General features: G+C 41.4%; 4 protein-coding genes across 5 annotated transcripts; all 4 read left to right on the top strand.

Moving 5' to 3' along the window:
- The first annotated feature begins 1,377 nt into the window (after positions 1 to 1,377).
- On the top strand, positions 1,378 to 8,968 carry LOC132265870 (allatotropins-like). 2 transcript variants are annotated; one of them, XM_059766656.1, is made up of 4 exons: positions 1,378 to 1,502; positions 7,259 to 7,470; positions 7,546 to 7,645; positions 8,181 to 8,968. In XM_059766656.1, exons 2-4 carry the CDS (start codon positions 7,260 to 7,262, stop codon positions 8,344 to 8,346), a joined length of 477 nt encoding a protein of 158 aa, XP_059622639.1. In that variant the 5' UTR covers positions 1,378 to 1,502; position 7,259; the 3' UTR covers positions 8,347 to 8,968. The 2 variants fall into 2 exon arrangements, with proteins under 2 accessions (XP_059622639.1, XP_059622638.1); XM_059766655.1 differs by having other exon boundaries at positions 7,540 to 7,645.
- A 480-nt stretch (positions 8,969 to 9,448) lies between these two features.
- LOC132255969 (UDP-glucosyltransferase 2-like) lies at positions 9,449 to 12,208 on the top strand. The gene is made up of 3 exons (XM_059752144.1): positions 9,449 to 10,621; positions 11,854 to 12,043; positions 12,100 to 12,208. Exons 1-2 carry the CDS (start codon positions 9,449 to 9,451, stop codon positions 12,010 to 12,012), a joined length of 1,332 nt encoding a protein of 443 aa, XP_059608127.1. The 3' UTR covers positions 12,013 to 12,043; positions 12,100 to 12,208.
- Positions 12,209 to 12,891: 683 nt separating this feature from the next.
- Positions 12,892 to 13,859, top strand: LOC132255968 (protein obstructor-E-like). The gene is made up of 3 exons (XM_059752143.1): positions 12,892 to 12,910; positions 12,974 to 13,472; positions 13,533 to 13,859. Exons 1-3 carry the CDS (start codon positions 12,892 to 12,894, stop codon positions 13,774 to 13,776), a joined length of 762 nt encoding a protein of 253 aa, XP_059608126.1. The 3' UTR covers positions 13,777 to 13,859.
- Positions 13,860 to 17,311: 3,452 nt separating this feature from the next.
- Positions 17,312 to 19,516, top strand: LOC132265990 (charged multivesicular body protein 7). Its single transcript, XM_059766805.1, has 2 exons — positions 17,312 to 17,891; positions 18,580 to 19,516. The coding sequence occupies exons 1-2, from the start codon at positions 17,436 to 17,438 to the stop codon at positions 19,408 to 19,410; spliced, it is 1,287 nt and encodes a 428-aa protein (XP_059622788.1). The 5' UTR covers positions 17,312 to 17,435; the 3' UTR covers positions 19,411 to 19,516.
- The last annotated feature ends 335 nt before the right edge of the window (positions 19,517 to 19,851 follow it).

The raw sequence follows: 19,851 nt of genomic DNA, 5'->3' as shown, positions 1-19,851 counted from the left end.
ATCGACGATATAACTTAACGCTGAAGGAGAGAAGCATATTTCGTAAATGAATCTAACAATTACATGTCATTATCTTGTACTCCCGATGGAGCTCTCATTAACCTTTTCCTGCATTTGCTAAAAAAAAATCTTTAATAACACTTCTTCGCCATGCTTTCATTATTACAGGCGAAGCAACACCTTTTTTCCAGGGACAATTATTCGCATTAATTGCAATTGTCGAGCAAAATTGCCCTACTTTTAGCATCGTTTAATCTCTCCAACTTTTCCTGGAGTTTTTTTGCACTCTCTCCAACCACTCTTGTGGTCTTTTGCCGCCATGCTTTTCAATAAACATTCATGCTCCGAGGAAACATATAATGAGAACTGAGTGGCAGAGTTGAGTAAATGATTAAAGCAGGACATTGTCTTTAACCATAGTACATTTAGTCGAATTAATTTTCAGGATTGCAATTCAAGGAATTCAAGTGTTTGCATTTCAGCTCACATTTTACACACATAAAGCGACATTTGAATCAATAAATGGTAATTAAGAATTAATTGAAAATTTCATCGCTTCACGCGTTCAATTTTAATATTGTAATAAGCATGTATGCAGGTGTTCAATTTACAACAATCCCACGTAAATATTCAATAATATCATTTCGGAATAAAAGGAATTGATGCGTTTGCGTAGGAACGCCTCTTTATATGCCCCGCCCATTCACAAAACGACAATGAAAGGGGTTTGAAATTCATTGAAAAATTTACATGTTTTCAGCAAAAACCATCACTTTGATGCGTCAAAGGAGTTTCAATTGAATGTCTTATGATTAATTAAGTTCAATCAAACATCTTGAATCTTTGTCTTTTAGTCTTCACTTTAAACTATTCAATTTCTTATCTGTAATGTTAGAAAATAAGATTATATATTAAGTACTCTCAATTAAGGATGATAATTTGATGCGAATTTTTGTTGATTACATTGCCTAAAATAATAAATGAGTGAGATGAAAAAGGCGCGGAGATTGATTCTCTTTCGCAGTTGGCATTCAAGTCACCGCGTCAAACGAGGTGAATCGGACAAATGTGCACATCAGTGGCGAGAATGTGGCAATTTCTAATGCAGCATGATTAACAGCTGGTATTCCTTGGGCGAGGAAGTAATTTGGCAGATTTGACGACGGTCTGTGTGGATTAATAGAGCCCTCCCACGGAATGGTGCTGTATATGTCGTGGGAAAGTGAGATCTGGAACAATGGACCGCCCAGTGAAAGGCCCCATGACGTCACACATGCGAGCTGAGCAGATCCTTCGGCCGATCCTTCGCCGTCGCGGCGGCTCGGCGGCCGCGCCGTCCAGCATAAAAGGATGTCTCCTTGTACTGCTGGCAGCATTCTCGCACAGAGTCTCCGACACGACGCACCCTCGCGCCCACAGCCAAGTGTGCAGTGATAATCATCGAGGGAAGAGTGTGTGACTATAGTTCGGCGTGTGCAAGTTTCCACTAGATTTAATTCCACGTAAGTGATGAAGCCCCCATTCTTTACTGCATCGGCTTTTATTGTGGATGCGGTAAAAATTCCCTCAGTGCCATAAAATATGCTCCTTTTTTATCGAACTTTATTAAAATTTTACACCCTGAAATAACACTGCGCGCTCCTTGAAAGTGATCCTATGTACACTTCCATGTCTCCTCTCCAGTTGGATATCCTTTTGAAGATTGAATTGCATGCTGAAGGAGTATTCCAAATCGTCAGGAGTTCACCAAACTTTCTCTTTTATTTCCCCAACTTGACGATACGAATTCCAAAAAACCTGCTCTTCTTTCATTGGCGACACACGTGCAAAACGAGAGCGAAGACCAAAAAGAAATTCGTGGGTAGAAATCATCAATAAATTAGTGAATTAATAGAATGCCAATTGGCAATTTGGAGAGTGAATAAATCAGGATGTTTCATCGCTCGATTTGCGTCGTAATGGGCACTCGAGGCGCGAAGCCCAGCCATAAAGAATCCTCGAAATTGACTAACAAGAAACCGCCACTGGGTTTAATTGAGTCGCTTTCACTCAATTTCCGCCCCCGCCCAGTGATGAAATTCATAATTAATACCAATTATGTAATTTCTGTGATGAAATTAATATTGCCACATGATTGATTTATTCACATCTGATTGGATCAATTACATCTTGAGATGCTCTCTAAATGTAATTGTTTTGAAGTCTTTGCCTTGAGCTTTCTCTCAAACTATTCTTCCGGTCATTGGAGTTTCTGAATGACATTTCATAAATTACAGAAAATGTTATTCCGCAAGAGCAATTGTTTTAACGAGATATGTGATTTTTTGCATCTCTAGAAACAACATTGACTAGGAGAAGCATGTGTTCTCGTGCAAGCAATGTTTGCACAAGATGATAAAAACACATTATATCTATATATACTTTCCTCATTCTTTCGTAGGAAATTCACGAAATATGATATGTTAAAGCAAATATTGTTGAAAGGGAGAAGAATGGTGGGAATTCAATAATAAATTTGTAAAATAAAAATTGTCCTTTTGCTGGTGTCTTAAACAATAAATCACGGGATAAACGAAGATGTGGAGAAAGTGATGGCGATGTTTCTTCAGCAAATAACGAGGCAATTGATGGCATTTCTTCCCATTGTCGACGTGCAATATTACGCGAAATACGCCAAAGTTTCAATTTCACTTGTTGAACTTCTATCTATATTTAAACTCTCTGGTGAATGGTGAAATTCTGGGGTTAAAAATAGACACAGAGGGTAAATCAGTGAATTCACAAGTTATGGAGAAGACTCTTTAAAATTTTGCAAGTATCTGAATTTTGTCTATAGTCTCTGTATATGAGATTGTAATTGAATTTTGCAGCTGCATTTGTAGATAAAGTTTTCTTCTGATAGTGCACTTGAGAGAATGCGTTCCAATAACTTTTCCTTCCATCTCTTGTATTCAGATTTGTTATAGGAAAATGCCTCACAAAGTATTCTGCATACACAAATTCACAATATTGAATGAAAACTTCCGAGAAATTCTGTGGTTTTCCAATCAATTCCTTCGTACTTGCGCGGGTGGTCTATAAAATACACGCATTATGTGGAATTTCTTCTGCATTGAAGTCAAACTGGCAATTTGTTCGACGCTTAGCTTTGACTTGGTGTTCTTGAATTTCACACAAGGAAGGGTGCAAAGGACTGGGAAACGCCTGTGGAATTTCATTCCCAACAGATTGACAAAATATGTCATAAAACACGTGAGAGATACATAAATGTGACTACATATCAATTTACACGCTCGACACCAACGCAGACGAATCTTCACGTGTGAAGAAGTAGAATTTATGAATTCAATATTTCACTCGGTCACTTTTAGTGATATTTATTGTATTTTAATATCTCAAGATATTTCAGTGCAGGTGACAAACGGCAGCGAAGAAAGCACAGAACGACAATCCCACTCCACAGATAATTCATAATAATCGTGGAGGTGAAGCTGGAATGCCAAAGTGTGGCGGGGTGAAAAAAAAAGACATCATACAGTCGTACTTTTAATGGAAATTGAGAGAAATGGGAATTCATGTGTGTTGGAAAAGATTGCTTACGGAGGAGCAAAAAGGTAGAACAACTGTGCACAAATATTGCCAACATAATGGCACTATTTTAATCTTCATTTAACACCTGCAAAAGGGGTGGGAAAAAACTGAGAGCGCAGCAAATACGACATGGTTTTGTCCACATTCACACAATTCCTTATCACCTGATTCAATTTCCTCCCACACAACAGAGTGCATAAATGCATGAGGCGAAGCTTTTTCCAATTGTATTACTCACGATGTCTTTAGATTTTGCAATATTCCTCCCATGCAGTAACTTCAAATAAATATTTTCGGCAATATAACATCCAGTTTCCTAGAAGCAATATTGCATTTTCACTGGCAAACCCTCCAATTCATCTTGAAACTAGTTCCTCTTCTTCCGGGAACAATTTACTATACACTGCACTTGACCCTTTCTGCTTGATATCATCTTATATTGGCAATTTTCCCCATCATCACGCTTATTGCGTTTTGAGAAGTACTTCTGAGGGATGATTTTTTATTGGTCTACTGAGTGCGTTTCAGATGCTTATTTTTAGACCACGACGAGTCTTTGCCTATGCAAAACACAAGTTATTTTTCAAATAAAAATCACTGTCTCAATTTAAGATGATTTTCTTGAAAAGATTTATTCTATTCGGTCATATTTCCAACCAAAAGAATGAGGAAAATTATTATTATTAGAAAACATGTGCAAAGTTCAGAACACAAAACAGAGTTTTCTCCATTAACTTACAGTGTATAATGCAATTAGCGATATTTTTTGCAAGAAAACAAGATGCGCCTAAAAATCTGTTTTCTACAAATGTCCATAAAATGTTTTGTGCGTAGAACTTCAGAAGAAAAGTGATTGTCAGGGCAAAATCTACATTTTCTATGTTACTCCAGAAACATATGAGACAAATGAAAGATCTTCTCAAAAGACATAAGGAGTCTAAAATGCGCCTTGTTGCTTTGTTAGCAGATTGAGAGATGAATAACAAGTCAAAATCTCAAGCTATAATATGCGTTGTAAAAAGTGTGTCTTGAGAAAAATTCATATGGCAATAAAACGACACACAATATAAAAAAAATTTCCTCCGGGCACAAACAATTGAATACTTTATGTAGAAAAGAAAGATGCGATCAAATGGCAAGCGTGGCTGAATGTGTGAAAAATCGCTGTGAAAAACTCCTTAAAATCGCGTTAAGGCAGTGATGAGGTGATAATTAAGACAGTGAAAATTGGGTAATTCTGTGGGTGTTTTCCGATGTTATTATATTTTATCCCACCGGCTGAACAACTCCCCAAACCAAAATATTCCAATTAACAAGTTCGCCGTACTTAAATATTTGGGTCCACAGGAAAGTATACAGAGAATTTAAACACGAGCCATGTCGGAACCACAATAAACACAGGCAATATTTAGGATCTCTTCATGCACATCCTGTGTGGATATCCCATGAACAGGTGGGCTGAGGATATTTCTGCGCCATGTTCACCACAGAAACTTCATAAAACCTTTAATTGGATTAAGTAAGATTTTCCCATGTGCGCTGGAATGGGCGTGAAGCTGAGGAAGACGTTTGATTTGCGAAGGGTGGCAAAATTGTGCCATGCTTTTAAATTTACCTTTGCATTAGTGATATCCATTATAAATTTGCCACAAGAAGGTATTTTTCTTATTATTTCTAATCTCTCTGCCAATTTAATCTCGTCTTGCAGAGCATACAGCAATTAATTGTATTTTTGTGTGATGAAATGAACGATTTGCATAGTGAAGTGAAGCAAGAAATCCAGACAATAAATCAATGTGAGAAGAGCGTCTTTCCATCTCAATTATTGCCCGAGGAATATCCGGATGTGTGCCAAAGTTAGCTTATCAAATAAATCACAGGACGAGATTTCAATTCCTGCAAAGGAAGGAGACATTCTGGCACTTTATGAGCAGGAGAAAGTGGGATTTGGACAATAGAGGAGCTTAAAAGGTCACCAGAGCATTTCTCTGGGGCTTTTTTGCCTCCTTCCGAGCGCATTTCTTGCGTCTTTTCACTGGCGTAATTTTATTACAGATTTGCGTGAATAGTAACTTTTTTCGCACAGAAACTTCATCTTTTCCTTCATAGTAGATTATGAGAAAAAATTTAAATGCATTTTATTATTGAATTTATTACTCTCAGGAATATTTAAGAAATGACAAATTGCATATTATTAAATTTACTTCGTGATGAGCTAAAGTTATTTGATGTGAATTCATGCAAAATATTTAATTTGTAGAAAAATCTCAAAGTTTCCTGATTGCATTCTTTCTCTCTTTGCCGTGAGAGTTTGCCGTGAGAGTTTGCCGTGAGAATTGAATGAATTGAGTAAAGACTAAAGTGGATCGGCAAAGACAGATACCTTCTAATCTTTGCTGACCATTTGTCACATGAAAGACGAATATTTATTCTTCTGGACTTTGCTTCCCCCTTTTTGTGGAGGGTATTTTTAGGGTGACGGACAATGCGATGAATTCCTGTCCGTATTTCTTCATCTTGCAAAATGTCTTCTACTGTTTTTCTGCCTTAGCAAACTTTTCTTTCAAGCCTCCCCATTAAGAGGGCAAGACATGAGATTAGAAGCTATGCTGACTACTTTTTGCCATGTTTTCTTCTTTTCTTGCAGAGCAGCTCAGTTAAGTTTTGAAAGAGAAGATTATCCTTTTATAATATTTTCATTACATAGAATAATAATGATGAAACACAATTAGCAACATACAATAAGACGAAGTTTCTTATTTACACACACTGTAATACACACTTAATGGCGAGGCGCGAACCGTTTCTCATTATTGTTAAAACTTTCTCATACGAGTGGATAATAAATATTAGCTCACTTTCTAATATGCGTAGTATTAAATTCTTATTAAACATCTAAAGTCAAACTTGAAGAATATCAAGCTCTTCCGCGTTGGAATTTTCTAAGCTCAAACACTCCACACCAAATATGTAATTGCACCGAAAAGTACATTCTCGATGATTTGATCTCTGTGTCCATCAAGCAAATGAAACCACGCATTTTGCGAGTGAATTTTTGTGCATTTGCCAAACAGAATGTGACGCGCCCGTCATCAGCTTAATAGCCACAAATTGGCGGGAAGAGATGTGCTGAAAGCACAGAGGAAGAAATGCTCCTCACGCAGGAGACAAATTGATACACTTTTTCCGCTTGGCATTCCACCCACTCTTCCTGTCGCCGGAAGAGTGGGCGAATATAGGAGCATCCTGGCAGCGGTGAAAAGTCAAAATTCGCACATATCTCCTCATTCAGGTGATGTGCGGTGGAGAAAAATGAGGTCAATTCCAAGTGGCTGATGGTTAGTTATATCTGATATCCCGATAAAGACGGCATTCAGCAGAAATTTAATTTCAAGTCACATCAAACGCAGCAATATATTGCAAACTTGTTGCAACATCAAAGAACGCATTCTGAAAGTTTTACTATGAAGTGGAAAAAGAAGCTTTTTACAGTTCCTTGTGAAATTGGCCGGAAGTAAATAAACTCAGAAACTTTACAAGATAATTAAATATCCTGTGATCTATTTGTGAGTCAATGTAGTACATGAATAGGACTTCATGTTTAATAACCGTACAGATTGTGGGAGATGTGGATTAAAAGGCCAATTTCCGCTTATTATATCCATAGAATGACTTCAATGTGCCGGATGCTATTCTTCATCATGGTCTCGGCGGCGGTCTTTCTCCACTCGTCACACTGCGGCCCGGCCAGATCCATTGCCCTGGCGGCGTCCAGAGCCGCCAAGATTCCCCGCTCCATCCGGGCACCCTTCCGCAACACAGAGATGATGACTGCTCGCGGCTTCGGCAAAAGAGCCCAGATGATAAAACTGAAAGAAGGTGGGGAATCTCGGGACTCCCCTGAAGAATTTGCAGCATTGGTTGTGATGTGCTTTCTTGTGTTCCCAGGAGCAGTTCCATGGGGTTATGGCAAGAGGGAGACACACTTCCTGGACGAAATGGTGGAGAATCAGGATCCATTTGAGCAAATTGTCACTGACAATTCCATTGAGAGGTGAGTGAATAATAAATGTATTGCAAAAAGCACATATTATCTTAAAACAACATAAATGTATCACAAAAATTCGTAGAATTTCGGAACATACACAAAAAACGCTTACTTAACGTGTTCTTTGACATTATACCTTTATATTCATCATCAAACCACTCGTTCTGAATACTTTTTTACTGAAATATGACTTTGACTCGCTCATTGAAAGAACTTTGACCTCTGCCATGAGTCCTAATAATTCAAATGAGTCTAAGGACTTCCTAAATTTCAGCCATTCCTTCAGAGTTTTATATTTCACCTAAATTCACAATTTAAATGCTTGATGTGTTACCATCCCACGTCAAAGAGACAAAGTGTCAATAAGACACCCAAATTGAGGACTTTTTATATGAGTATCATCTTAGGGTTGAAAAGGGCATCACTCGTGGGAGACAAAAAGGAGTTTATCGCCATTCTTTCTTGCATATTAAATGCTCAGATGAGCATCTCTATTTCAGTGGCAAATGTGAGAGAGAGTTACCTTTTTTCTATCTTCTAGCTTTCCCATCGATTGGTTTGTCAACGAAATGGTGAACAATCCAATTCTCACCAAGTCCATTCTGAGGCGCTTCGTGGACACAGACAAGGATGGCATCCTGACAGCTCACGAGCTCCTGGCCGGCGCTTCTCTGTCACCACACCAGCTGGACAGTAATGTGTATTGAGGCCAGGATCTGGTCGCTCCTTGGGGAGAAGATCTCTTCACTAAATCAAGTGTAAATGTATAAAAGAGAACCGTATTCAAACACTAACAGAAACTCTTCGTTATTGGAATAAATTAAAAGTCTATTAGCAATATAACATGTTAGTTAATAAACACTCACAACAGACGAAGACACTTGGAATTGTTAGCTATGAGATAAATTGTATTTAATTTCCCTGTCGACATTCAGTTTGTAACTCTCCATTCCGCAATTTCTCCTCCTCTCTGGGGTGTTTTCGCCGGAAACACCCTCACGAGACTAATTTGGTTATGAATAGTTGCTAATTTTATTTCACCTTTTCTCACTGCATCGCTCAGGGCTGGTGAGCAATGCAGTCTGGAAAGGTGTTTTCCTTTTCTTTTTTTCCATACGAATGAGGAATGTATTGTAAGGTAAAATGTCGAGTTCTGTTGATTAATCTTTCAAAGTAATATTATAAAACTTAATAATAACAGTTTGGCAAATAAACACGAAAATGTTTCGTTCTATTTATTATTTTTGCTGGATCACAAATTACTGTGAAACTGTGTTGAAATCAAGTGGAAAAATTGCTCAAATTCTATTTACATCTATTATCATATAAAATTACAGCTGCACATTTACATATATATAGAGTTTTGACGCCCTTTAAGTTCTTTGTTTGAAAAATTGTCCACAAAGCTCTTTAACACTCATGGGTTATTTGACAGACAAATTATTCAGCATTTGCACACACGTGCTCCTCACTCCATCTCTTCACTTCCGTCACTCTCAATACAGAAAATTGAGCCTCAACTTTGTTTAGTTTTGCCTGAAATTAAAGAAGGAACTTTTCTGGTGAGTATCTCTTTAAAAGTGTCGGCTTTTGAAATAAAATTTTAGAAGAATTTGAAGATGCGACGAAAATAACCAGAGAAATCATTGAAGATAAAAGCCATGATTAGATTAGTGACGATTTCAGCTTGATATCGTTGTCACAAAAGCAAGGGTCGTTGATTGCCTGACCACAATATTAAGATAATTTCCCCATCAAGTGTGGAACGACACTTTCTATCGTCAGTGAGTGATCAGCTTCTGAGCCAAAATGCTGCGTTTTGTGATCTTGGGAATCATCATATTCGGTCTCTCTGGTGCTTTTGGTGCAAATATACTGGTTCTCGAGGGACTTCCTTCGCCTAGTCATCACCTTTTCTTCCGCACCGTCAATGAGGCTCTTGTGGCGCAAGGTCACAATGTGACTTCAATGAGTGCTGATATTGACACCAATCCAGTGGCGAACTTGACGCACTTGCATAACGATAAAGTGTACGAAGAATTCTACAAGACTGACGGCGATGAGCAGTTTAACATGATGAACTTCGGCCAGAATGGAAATATTAACACTCTGATTGACAAGGTGGAGATGTTCGTGGCCACTTTGGCAGGTGTCAGGAAGTCTAAGGGTTATCATCAGTTGCTGGCCTATCCCGATGACTTTCACTTCGATCTGGTCATTTATGACTACATGGCGTTGCCTGTTTTGCTAGGATTTCAGCACAAGTTCAAGAATCCTCCCTTAATTATCATGTCGGCCTTCAGTGGAATCGCCCCCACGCTCAATTTCGTCGGATCATCCCTGTATCCGGCCTACATTCCCTTCTACTTCGGCACAAGCGCAACAGAGACCTTCTTCGGGAGAGTGGAAAACACCTTCGTGTACTATTTCGATTACTTCTATCGCCAATACTATGCACTGCCGAAGATCCACGCAATTGCGAAGCAGGACTTCCCAGACCTACCTCCCTTTGCTGACCTAGAACGTCAGACCCGCCTAGCTATGATCAACTACAGCCCAGCCGTGTACCAGCCAGAGCCTGTGCTGCCCAATGTCATCCCAATCGCAGGAATGCATCTGCAGAAGACCTCAACTCTGCCGAAGGACCTCCAGGACATCCTCGATCATGCTCAGAATGGCTTGATCCTGTTCAGCATGGGTACGAATGTGAAAAGTTGGATGCTAGGCGAGGAAAGGATACAGAAATTCATTGAGGCCTTCAGGAAATTGCCTCAATACACATTTTTATGGAAATTCGATGACGATCAATTGTCAAATGTGCCCAAGAATGTGATAATTAGAAAGTGGATTCCGCAGAACGATGTCTTGACTCATCCCAACACCAAACTGTTCATGAGCCACTGCGGACTCCTCAGTTCTCTCGAATCTACCTGGCACGGTGTGCCTATCCTTGCAGTTCCTGTCTTCCTCGATCAGTTCACGGTAAGTGCACAATGGGAAGAGTATGAAACCTTATCTAAGTTTGTATTTTCAATTATTTTCTGACTCAGAATGCGGATCAAATGATTAAAGCCGGAATTGCCGAGAAGATCATGATCAATAGCTTTACGTCTGACGAAGTTTATCAACTTGTGCAGAAGATGATGACTTCTTCTGATTATAGAGACAATGCAAGGATACGTTCGCGTTTATTCAGAGATCAACCCATCTCCCCAAAAGAAAGAATGTTATGGTGGATTGAATTTATTATAAGGAATCCTGATGTAGAGTTCTTACGCAGTAATTCCATTCACTTAAATATCTTAACACTCCACAATGTCGACGTTATATCCTTCTTCACAGTTGCTATCATGAGTTTCCTCTATCTCATCTACAAAATTACAATGGTCCTCACAAACAGTCGGAAATCAGTTGTGAAGAAGATGAAAAATAATTGAATAAATAGAAAAAGCAAGACACTCTTTTAGAACGTCCAACAGGTGATAATTGAGACATCCGGGTGTCTTTCGTAAATTGATACGTCAATATCGCCCTATCGAGTGACATAATCGCTGATCTATACAAGCCAACTGGCGATGGGAGTGATGTATCGGCGGGAAAGCGCGGGAAGGCGCCCAGTTTCGGTTATTTAAGAGGCCATCGAGCGGAAATGTTGGCAGTTGAGGGCCAATATGCATTCTCGTGGGCATTTTCTCGTGCTGTGCGCGCTCTTGGGAGTTGCAGTCGCCAGGGATTGGCGCTGCCCTCTGAACGGTGGATTCGGTCGGGAGATCCAGGGCTATCCACACCCTTCCAGTTGCCAGATGTACATGACCTGTGCCGATGACAACAACCTAGTGGAGGCGTCCTGTCCTTCTGGAGAGGAGTTCAATCGCTGGACACTCCGGTGCGACGTTCCCTCTCGCCACGGATGCCGCGAACGGCCGCAGAGTAGGAACAATCATCTGCCCAGCTGCCACAACCAGGCAGACGGACGAAAGTTTCCCACGAGCAACTGCAACTCCTTCGTGATCTGCCTCGCTGGACAGCCCAAGCTCCAGTCCTGCGACTGGGGACTCCTCTTCAATGCCGATCTGGAAGTTTGCGACTGGGCAGCCAACGTGAGATGCTATGAAACTGAGGGTCCGGCAATAGGCCCAGCTCCGGACTGCATGTAAAATTTCCCGAAAATTTACTGAAATATTTTCGTCCCTAATCATTCAATATGTCTACAGGTATCACGATGGAGCTTATCTGCCAAATATCTACGACTGCAACAGCTTCTATGTTTGCAAGAACAACGTGCCAATGCTGCAACGGTGCGATGCAAAATTGGTCTTCGATCCCTCGATCAGCACATGCAACTGGCCGGACCAGGTCAATTGTATCCCTGAACCCCTGCCCGATGTGGACCCCTTCCTTCCGGTAAGAATCAAGTTGTCTTTGGGTGAAAATTCGTAGTGATAACATATTCGCAACAGGACTGCAACGGCCGAGAGTGGGAGTATATCGCTCACCCAGCAAACTGCGGAGCCTACTACAGATGCGAGCACAACCGAGCTGTTCTCTATCATTGCGACGAAGGTCTCCTGTTTGATCCTCGCCTCCTCACCTGCAACTGGGCGCCACAGGTTGTCTGCCACAGCAAGTGATTTGATTTAACCGTCTCTGATAATGCTGCTGCTTTCTTCTCACTCTCTTTTTATCTAATCGACATTTTTTGAGATTACAAAGGACTGTGTTGAGTGATTTTCTATAAGGTGATAAATTGAGGAAGAGTGTTTACTGGGGGATTTCAACATCAAAGAGTTGATGACACATAGAAATAAATTGTCGATGATGTCAATTTTGGACTGTGGAGTTTCTTGAAATCATGCTTCTATTTCGGGGGGGAACAGAGAGGTGAAGAAAGACAAGATCAGAATAAAGCGATTTGTGAAATTTATTTCAATCTTCTTGGCCCAACTCTTTTGACACGCACTGTACGTTCACTGGAAATTTTGGTTAACATCAATGAATTACTTGTGGTCGGTGTTTATCAAGGCAAAATAGAGCCTCGTCTTTCACAAAATTTATGCTTTTGTAGTTTGGAGATCAAGTTAAGTCCTCGCTGGAATTCCCTTATCACAGTTCCATGAACGATAGATTAGATTGCTCCCTTCTGAAGATTGGAGACCCAGTATAAAAGGTTGTGAAGTACAAGAGAAGCAATCTTTCTGTGAAATTTTCTCTACTCATCATCTCGAAGAGGACTATACCACCATTAAGGAACAATGCGAGAGAGTGTGAAGTGTGAGTCTGTGGAGAGCTAGAAGTGGTTTGAAGGTACTCAACTGCTGTTATTTGATTTTTCAGTGGTGATCTTGGCTCTTGTGAGCCTGCAAGTGAGTCTTGTAGTGGCACAGGAATTGGTTATGCCGGAAGGCTTCTGCGTGGATCGAGTGCAAGGACACTTCGCCTTTCCCGGTGACTGCAACGGATTCATTTACTGCCTCGGAGATGGAACAGGAGCGGCCGGGAGGTGTGTAGACGATCTGCACTTCCGTCCCGGAACCACTGAAGGAACTGGTGTATGTACATATCCTGAGGATGCCGGATGTGATCCAGATGCAGGAACCACGGAATGTCTCGCAGGAGACTTCTGGGAAGAGAGAGTTCCGCTGACGTGCAATCAGTACGTGCGATGCGTGAACGGTGCAACCGAGACCCGTCGTTGTTCCGGAGATCTCCACTGGGATTCGGCCTCCCAGCAATGTACCACACCTAACCTGTCGGATTGTCCGTATCCGATCTGTTCTGAGAACCCAACTCCGGGCGAAGTAGAAAGATTACCTCATCCGATGGACTGCGAGCGGTAAGTGAATCAGGAGGATTTCGGCCAGGCCTTCATTTCTGATTTTTCTATGTTTTCTAGGTACTACATCTGCATAAATCAAGAACCCATAGAACAGTCGTGTGCCCCTGGTCAACACTTCGACAGAGTAAACCTGTGGTGCACTACGCCAGAAGAGGCGCAGTGCGAAGCCACTGGAGGGCCAGATCCAGAACCCGAACCCGAGCCAGAACCCGAACCTGAACCAGAGCCAGAGCCTGAGCCAGAGCCTGAGCCCGAGCCCGAACCAGAGCCCGAACCCGAGCCAGAGGTTTTCGTGTATTAATTGACTAATTAGAGGATCAATACTGAAATAGCCGAACTAGTCTAGTGTTAATGCCAATGACTTCACATTTTTGTAATAAAAACTCAAGCAATCAACAAAGTCTTTGGTATTTCTAAGAAAAATTCCACTCACCTTATCAGAAGCAGAAGCCCTGTAGTAAATTACTTTGTAAATCCCAAATCAGGCCAGTCACGCTGCGCAATTGGTTTTACAGCTAACAATGAAGCAACTAGCAATGAGTCGGTACAATAAATTTATTGCTCAGAAGCTAAATGGAACTGGTACATTTTCGCAAGAACAAATTTTATCCGGGAAATGAAGGAGGAAGAAAAATTTATAATGCGCTTTCGACAATGACTCAAACTAGTAAAATCGTGGGTCTAGATTAGGGCATGTTGTTGGCTCCTTGGCAATTCTGGCAGCCACATCCGCAACCTGGACGGGGCGGCTGGACGGCTTGTGCCAATCTACGAACGATATCGACGGGTGTGGGTGGCCTCGGAATGTCGTCAGTGATGTCGCAGCCGCAGGGACAAGTGGCTGGGCCGTTTCCGGGAACTTGAGGGCATGGCTGCTGGACTTGACCGGGGGCAGCAGCGCAGCCACATCCGCAGCCACATCCGCAGCCACCTGGGCATCCACCTGCACACCCTCCTGGAGCTGCTCCCGCACATCCGCATCCACAAGCGCTCGCCGGGGCGTCCTCATCGGCTCCCATGCATCCCTGGGCACATGGGCAGCCCTGGCAACCCTGGCAGCCCTGGCAGGCCTGAGCACAGGGGCATCCCTGAGCGGTCTGGGGAGTGTCATCTCCAAGAACGGGCTCTGGAATATGCTCTGGCATAATCTCATCAGCCACGTCCATGCGACTGCTAGGAATGATCTGAAAAAAAAGGATTCAATTGTTAGAATACTGCTGAAAATTGAACTCCAGCATTCAAATTTAGTTTAATCCTTCGTCGCGTAATTCGAGGAAAAAACAGCCTTGTCTGCTTGAGCAATAATAGTCATGAACTTTCTTTACAGACACTGTTATTAACAATTTTAAACCACATTCATGTAACATTTTATGAATATTTTTCACAATACTGCAATGCAAAGCAGCCTGGGGAATTTACAGAACTTCTAGGCATGCTTACCAAATCGTTGCACTCCACATTGTCGCGATAGTCACAGTTCTGGATGTCGTTGTTCCACACGAAAGGTGACACGCAGGTGTGCTCGTACAGAGTGTCGAAGACGCAACTGTAGAACTTGTTGCAGTAGCGACTGTGAGGATAGTAGCCAGGAGACAGGTTGCCGGCCTCGCACTGCTCCCTGGTGTCTCCCAGGACGGCCGTGGTGGCGAAAGCCAGGCACAGGACGAAAGTAAATCCCTTCATTGCAATTTCACAACACACGCTAAGCTGCACAAACGAGAATTCCAGCAATGAATCCGCCAAGTGGCCTTTTATTTGACCACAGCTCTGTCGTCACGCGTGCCCAGCGATGGGAATCTCCGGCTGAGACATCCTGATTGACAAGGAGCAGCCAATTCACTTAATTAATGGACGGCATATCGCTGTGAATCAGTGCCATCCAATTAGAACATATTCATTCACACAATCTCTATTCCGATATTTCCTCAATTTGTTCTCTTTTCAGCCTTTTCTTTTACGACAAACTTCCTCCCCTTATCGGCCATGCGAAGACAGCCCTTATCTCGGTGACTGATTGGACTCGTGGGCGATACGCGAGACACACCAACAAATGCACAATCCCAACACGCAAATAGTAAATCAAAGATCACTTTTTAAGCCGTCGCCAATTCCCTCTCTTGTTCTTATTAACTTATCTCGCGGAAGCTCATGTCTCCACGGACATTTGATGTTGAGATAATGAACAAAAATAAGACTGTTTTTCCCATAAATGAGCGGATGTGAAAGGAGAGAGAAAAAACTTCGCAGGAGGAATTTTTCACTACTCATCCACAATTTCCGCTTGGAATTTCCAGAAATCATCATGGAAATGCTGCTTAAGATTGTTGAAATTCACACTTTATTGCCAATAATCAAGTGTTCAGCCCAAAGCACTCATAATATCCACAAAGACAAGGATAAGGATTAGCAATAAACCGCCTGCAGAGAGTAGATTTTCAGGACTGATTAGGAGATCAGTGGGATCTGTTGATCGTAACAGGACACTTCTGGTGTCTTTTGCAGTTCCTTCGGCAGGAAGAACAACCAAAATGGCAAGAATGCCAAGAAGCGTGAAGATGATATTCATATTTGGTTCTTATCCACAGCTTGACTTGCTAATTTTTTTACGGAATATTGTGTTTTTATAGCTAAATTTTTTTTGCCCAGATTATAAAATTTATGTCAAGAAGCGCTATTGGAATTCTTGTCCTCGTTCTGAATATTATTACGATATTTTAAGGGCGACAAGAGCGACCTTTAGATGGAAAGACCAGAGGCAAATTCCAAATATTTAATCTTCCAACCTAATCTAGGTCTTGCTGGTCTTGATCGACTTTTCAAAAAAAAAAAACAACGCCAACGTTTCAACTGATCAAATATTGCTCACTTTAGTAGAAGATCACGGATCTCTGTTGCGTTCTTCGCGATCATTTCGCCTATAAATAAATCGAACTAATGCCCAAAATCATCACTAGTGAGAGACAAGTTGAAAGGAAACAATCCCAATTTTTAAAAAATGAAGATCCTCATCACACTTTTCGTCTTTGTTGCCGCCGCGGCTGTCCTTCCGGCTGATTGTGCAGGAACGACAAAAGGAGAAGCGAGACAGTTACTTCCACCCATTATAGATCTCCCGGACCTCGATGATCTCTTGAGCACCTTCGATCCAACAAATCCTGTCAGTGTACTCCTGACCATCGTCGCTCTTGTCGTTTGCCTCGTCGGTCTTCTTTTGACATGAATTGTTGAATAAGTGGAGAACAATAAATATTTAAATCAATGCATTATATAATTTCTTGTGTTTTTCTTTGCCAAAATCAATATTTGCATCATTATAAATCTTTAGGGATACAACTGTAGGATATTGAATGGTTTTTACCATCGCAGAGAATGAGTATGAATGAATTGTCTGTTAAATTCAAGGGTAGAACATTGCCGGTAAATCAATCAAGACAAGAATATTCATAGGGTAATTTTGCTTCAATCGCTTCAATCGGCAGAAAAAACACCAACACAACGTGCTTTACGTTCGACGGCGGCGCCTCTTGCGGGAAAGTATGTCAACGTTGACAAACTTAACGAAAGTTTTTCAAGAGATTGACTGAAAGGAAATTGTGGTCTTGTGGCCGAAAAGGCTGGGACCGTACAGCATTAAAAGGGGAAAAAAAGGAAATTGTGTGGGAAATATAATCACAAAATACAATATTTAGGCACATAAGTAGTTATAGATCATGTACAGATAAGATAATGCCAGGTGAAGGCACTTTTTAAAGCAATTTATGAGTCTTGTCTGCATAACGGTTGGTTTTTGAAAATGTTGCGTCTCATGGAGAAATTCAGTGTGGTGAATTGGTGGTGAATAAAGCTTGTCAAAACGCACGGAACAATAAAATCGCTGGTGCTTTTTACTAATAAACAGAGTGTTGCAATTTCATCACTTGTGCAAAAACATCCTCTCAAGTTCATCCTTTATCAGTGTCCATGGACGCAATGGAGAATCATGGGGGAATCCCCTCGAAATTCTTGCCCGAATGTTGGAGTGATGACACAAGAATGGCTGTGTTGTTTTCACCTTTCCGGGAACGTTTTGTGAATCCTGAAAACTACGCGGGAAAGCTAAAGTTCTGGCGAGACATGATCTCTGTCTACTGCCAGTGGCGAGGCACAGCCGAAGTGACTGTGCAGGATATCACAGAAGCGTTCTGGCGCAAGGAGAGGAAGCCCTACTGCATCGCCCGAGTATTTGAGGAAATGCTGGCGTCTGGAGAGTTGACAGCCAAGGAGGACTTTTTGGAAGCACCTCAGCACACATGGGCAAGCTGGACAGCCAATGTGCTGGTGAAGAAGCCACTGAAATGGGGACTGGAGACAGTGAAGAACAGAATTTTCCCGCCCAATTTCACTGAGATTGCCTTCATTGTGAAGGAAGTTGTTGAGGTATTTTTCGTTTCTTTCTTGCTAACATTCCACGAGAAATGCCAAGAATTCATGGGTTGCTCAAGTTGGAGAAAAGTGATTTCCATTCTTATCTGTTCCTTATATATTCTATAATCTATTTCGTCGATTCCTGGAATATTCTTCGAAATAATAACAAAATATTCCATCAATTCCCAAATCGAACTTATTTTTTTCGAAATTGTCTTGGACATTAAGAGATCTCTTAGACATAAGAGAATTTAGCACAAGATTGTGAAGTGTCGCGGGTTCGATTCTCCTTCAGTTGTGATTCTCCGCAAAAGTAGTTTGGAAAGCTGTTAATATCGCAATTTCGCGTCCTTTTCCTTCGCACACTTGCCGTCATGAGTTCGAATTCCACTTATGGCAAGTTTTTTTTTCACATATTTTCCCTTTTTATACATTTTTATACCACAATTTAACCAATGGACTAATTAGGCGAGTTTAAACACCTCTTAATAAATAATTATTCATCGCAAACCTCGCAAAATGTTACCAAGTTAACAATTCATCACATATTCTGCGTATTTCATAATATTTTCACTTATATTTCCATCAATTTCTGGACATTCTTTTATTATTCCGGTTGAAACAGCGGAATTAGTTCGTCTATTCTGCACTTTGAGCAATTCTTACTGAGAATCTCTAATCTTCATTTGTCTGTTTACAGATTCAGTCGACAAAAGTGCTGAATTTGCTGGACAATCAACTCCTTCCGCAGTCAGAAGTGATAAAGCGAGCTGGAGAAGCACTGAAAATCTCTCCAGACGGCGTCTCTCTGGTCATTCATGCGCTGCTGTGTGAGAAGAAAGTCACCATTCGCCAAGTGGCGGCCGAAGAAGATGCAGAGAGTCTAGTGAAATTCGCGGCCGCTGGTGAGAAAGTGCAGAAAATTACGGGGTTGGAGTGCTCAATTTATCAGTTGGAGCGTATGGAGAAGGAACTCCTGAGGATTATCGATGAGCTTGAGGAGCAGGTGAAGCTGGAGGAGGAGAAGGCGCGAGAGAATGTGCGAAAGTCCAACAGGAGACTCGCCAAATTGTGTCTCTGGCGGAGAAATGGCGCCCTGAAGAATATTGAGCAGAAGACAAAGTCTCTCATGAATATTCAGGAAATTCTGACAAAGATTCGCGACGTGAAGTTCAACAAGAAGATCGTGCAGGCCTACAAGGTGGCTGGGAAGAGTCTTCAGGATGCGCTGGAGAAGTCTGGCATCACTGTTGCGATGGTGGAGGAAACCATCGAGGAGATGAGAGATGCCATTGAGATCAGTGAGGAAGTGGAGGCTGCCATCGGCAAGGATGCTGTAGTGCTGAACAATGCTGAGCAGGAGGAGTTGGAGAAGGAGTTGGCTGAACTCCTGGAGGATGACAAAGATGAGAAATCAGTGGCCAAAGAGGAGGACGACGATGAACTCATCAAGAAACTCGATGCACTTCATGTGCCCGACGATTCTCCATCCCCAAACGATCCGAAGCGGTCTCAAAGGAGTCACAACTGATCAACTCAGGTGAAGGACAACAGAAGTGCCTCTCGAAGAATTGAAAAATTCACTGTCATTTCATCTTTTTTGTACTTGAGAGAATAAATTTATATTTTGATGATAATCAGCAAATCATTGGTAATTTATTCGAGGGTTGCTCAAGTTGGACAAAAATGATTTCCATTCCTTCAATTACCTTATATATTCCATTCCATCCATTCCTAGAATATTCTTTAGAATAATTACAAAATATTCCCACCATTCCCAAATCGGACTTGATTTTATCGAAATCGTCTTAGACAGAAAGACTTTTGCACAAATTCCAGCGCAAATCTTCCAAATAAGAGAATTTAGCACAAGATCGTAAAGAGTTGCGGGTTCGATTCTCATTAAATTCGCTTTTTTCGCTACTTTTTTCACTTCTTTTTCCTTTTTCGAGTCTTTTCCTTCATTAAATAT

Source organism: Phlebotomus argentipes, unplaced genomic scaffold, assembly GCF_947086385.1.
Source record: "Phlebotomus argentipes unplaced genomic scaffold, Phlebotomus argentipes genome assembly contig_5, whole genome shotgun sequence".
Taxonomy (NCBI): Eukaryota; Metazoa; Arthropoda; class Insecta; order Diptera; family Psychodidae; genus Phlebotomus; species Phlebotomus argentipes.
This window is presented reverse-complemented; position numbering and strand designations above follow the sequence as displayed.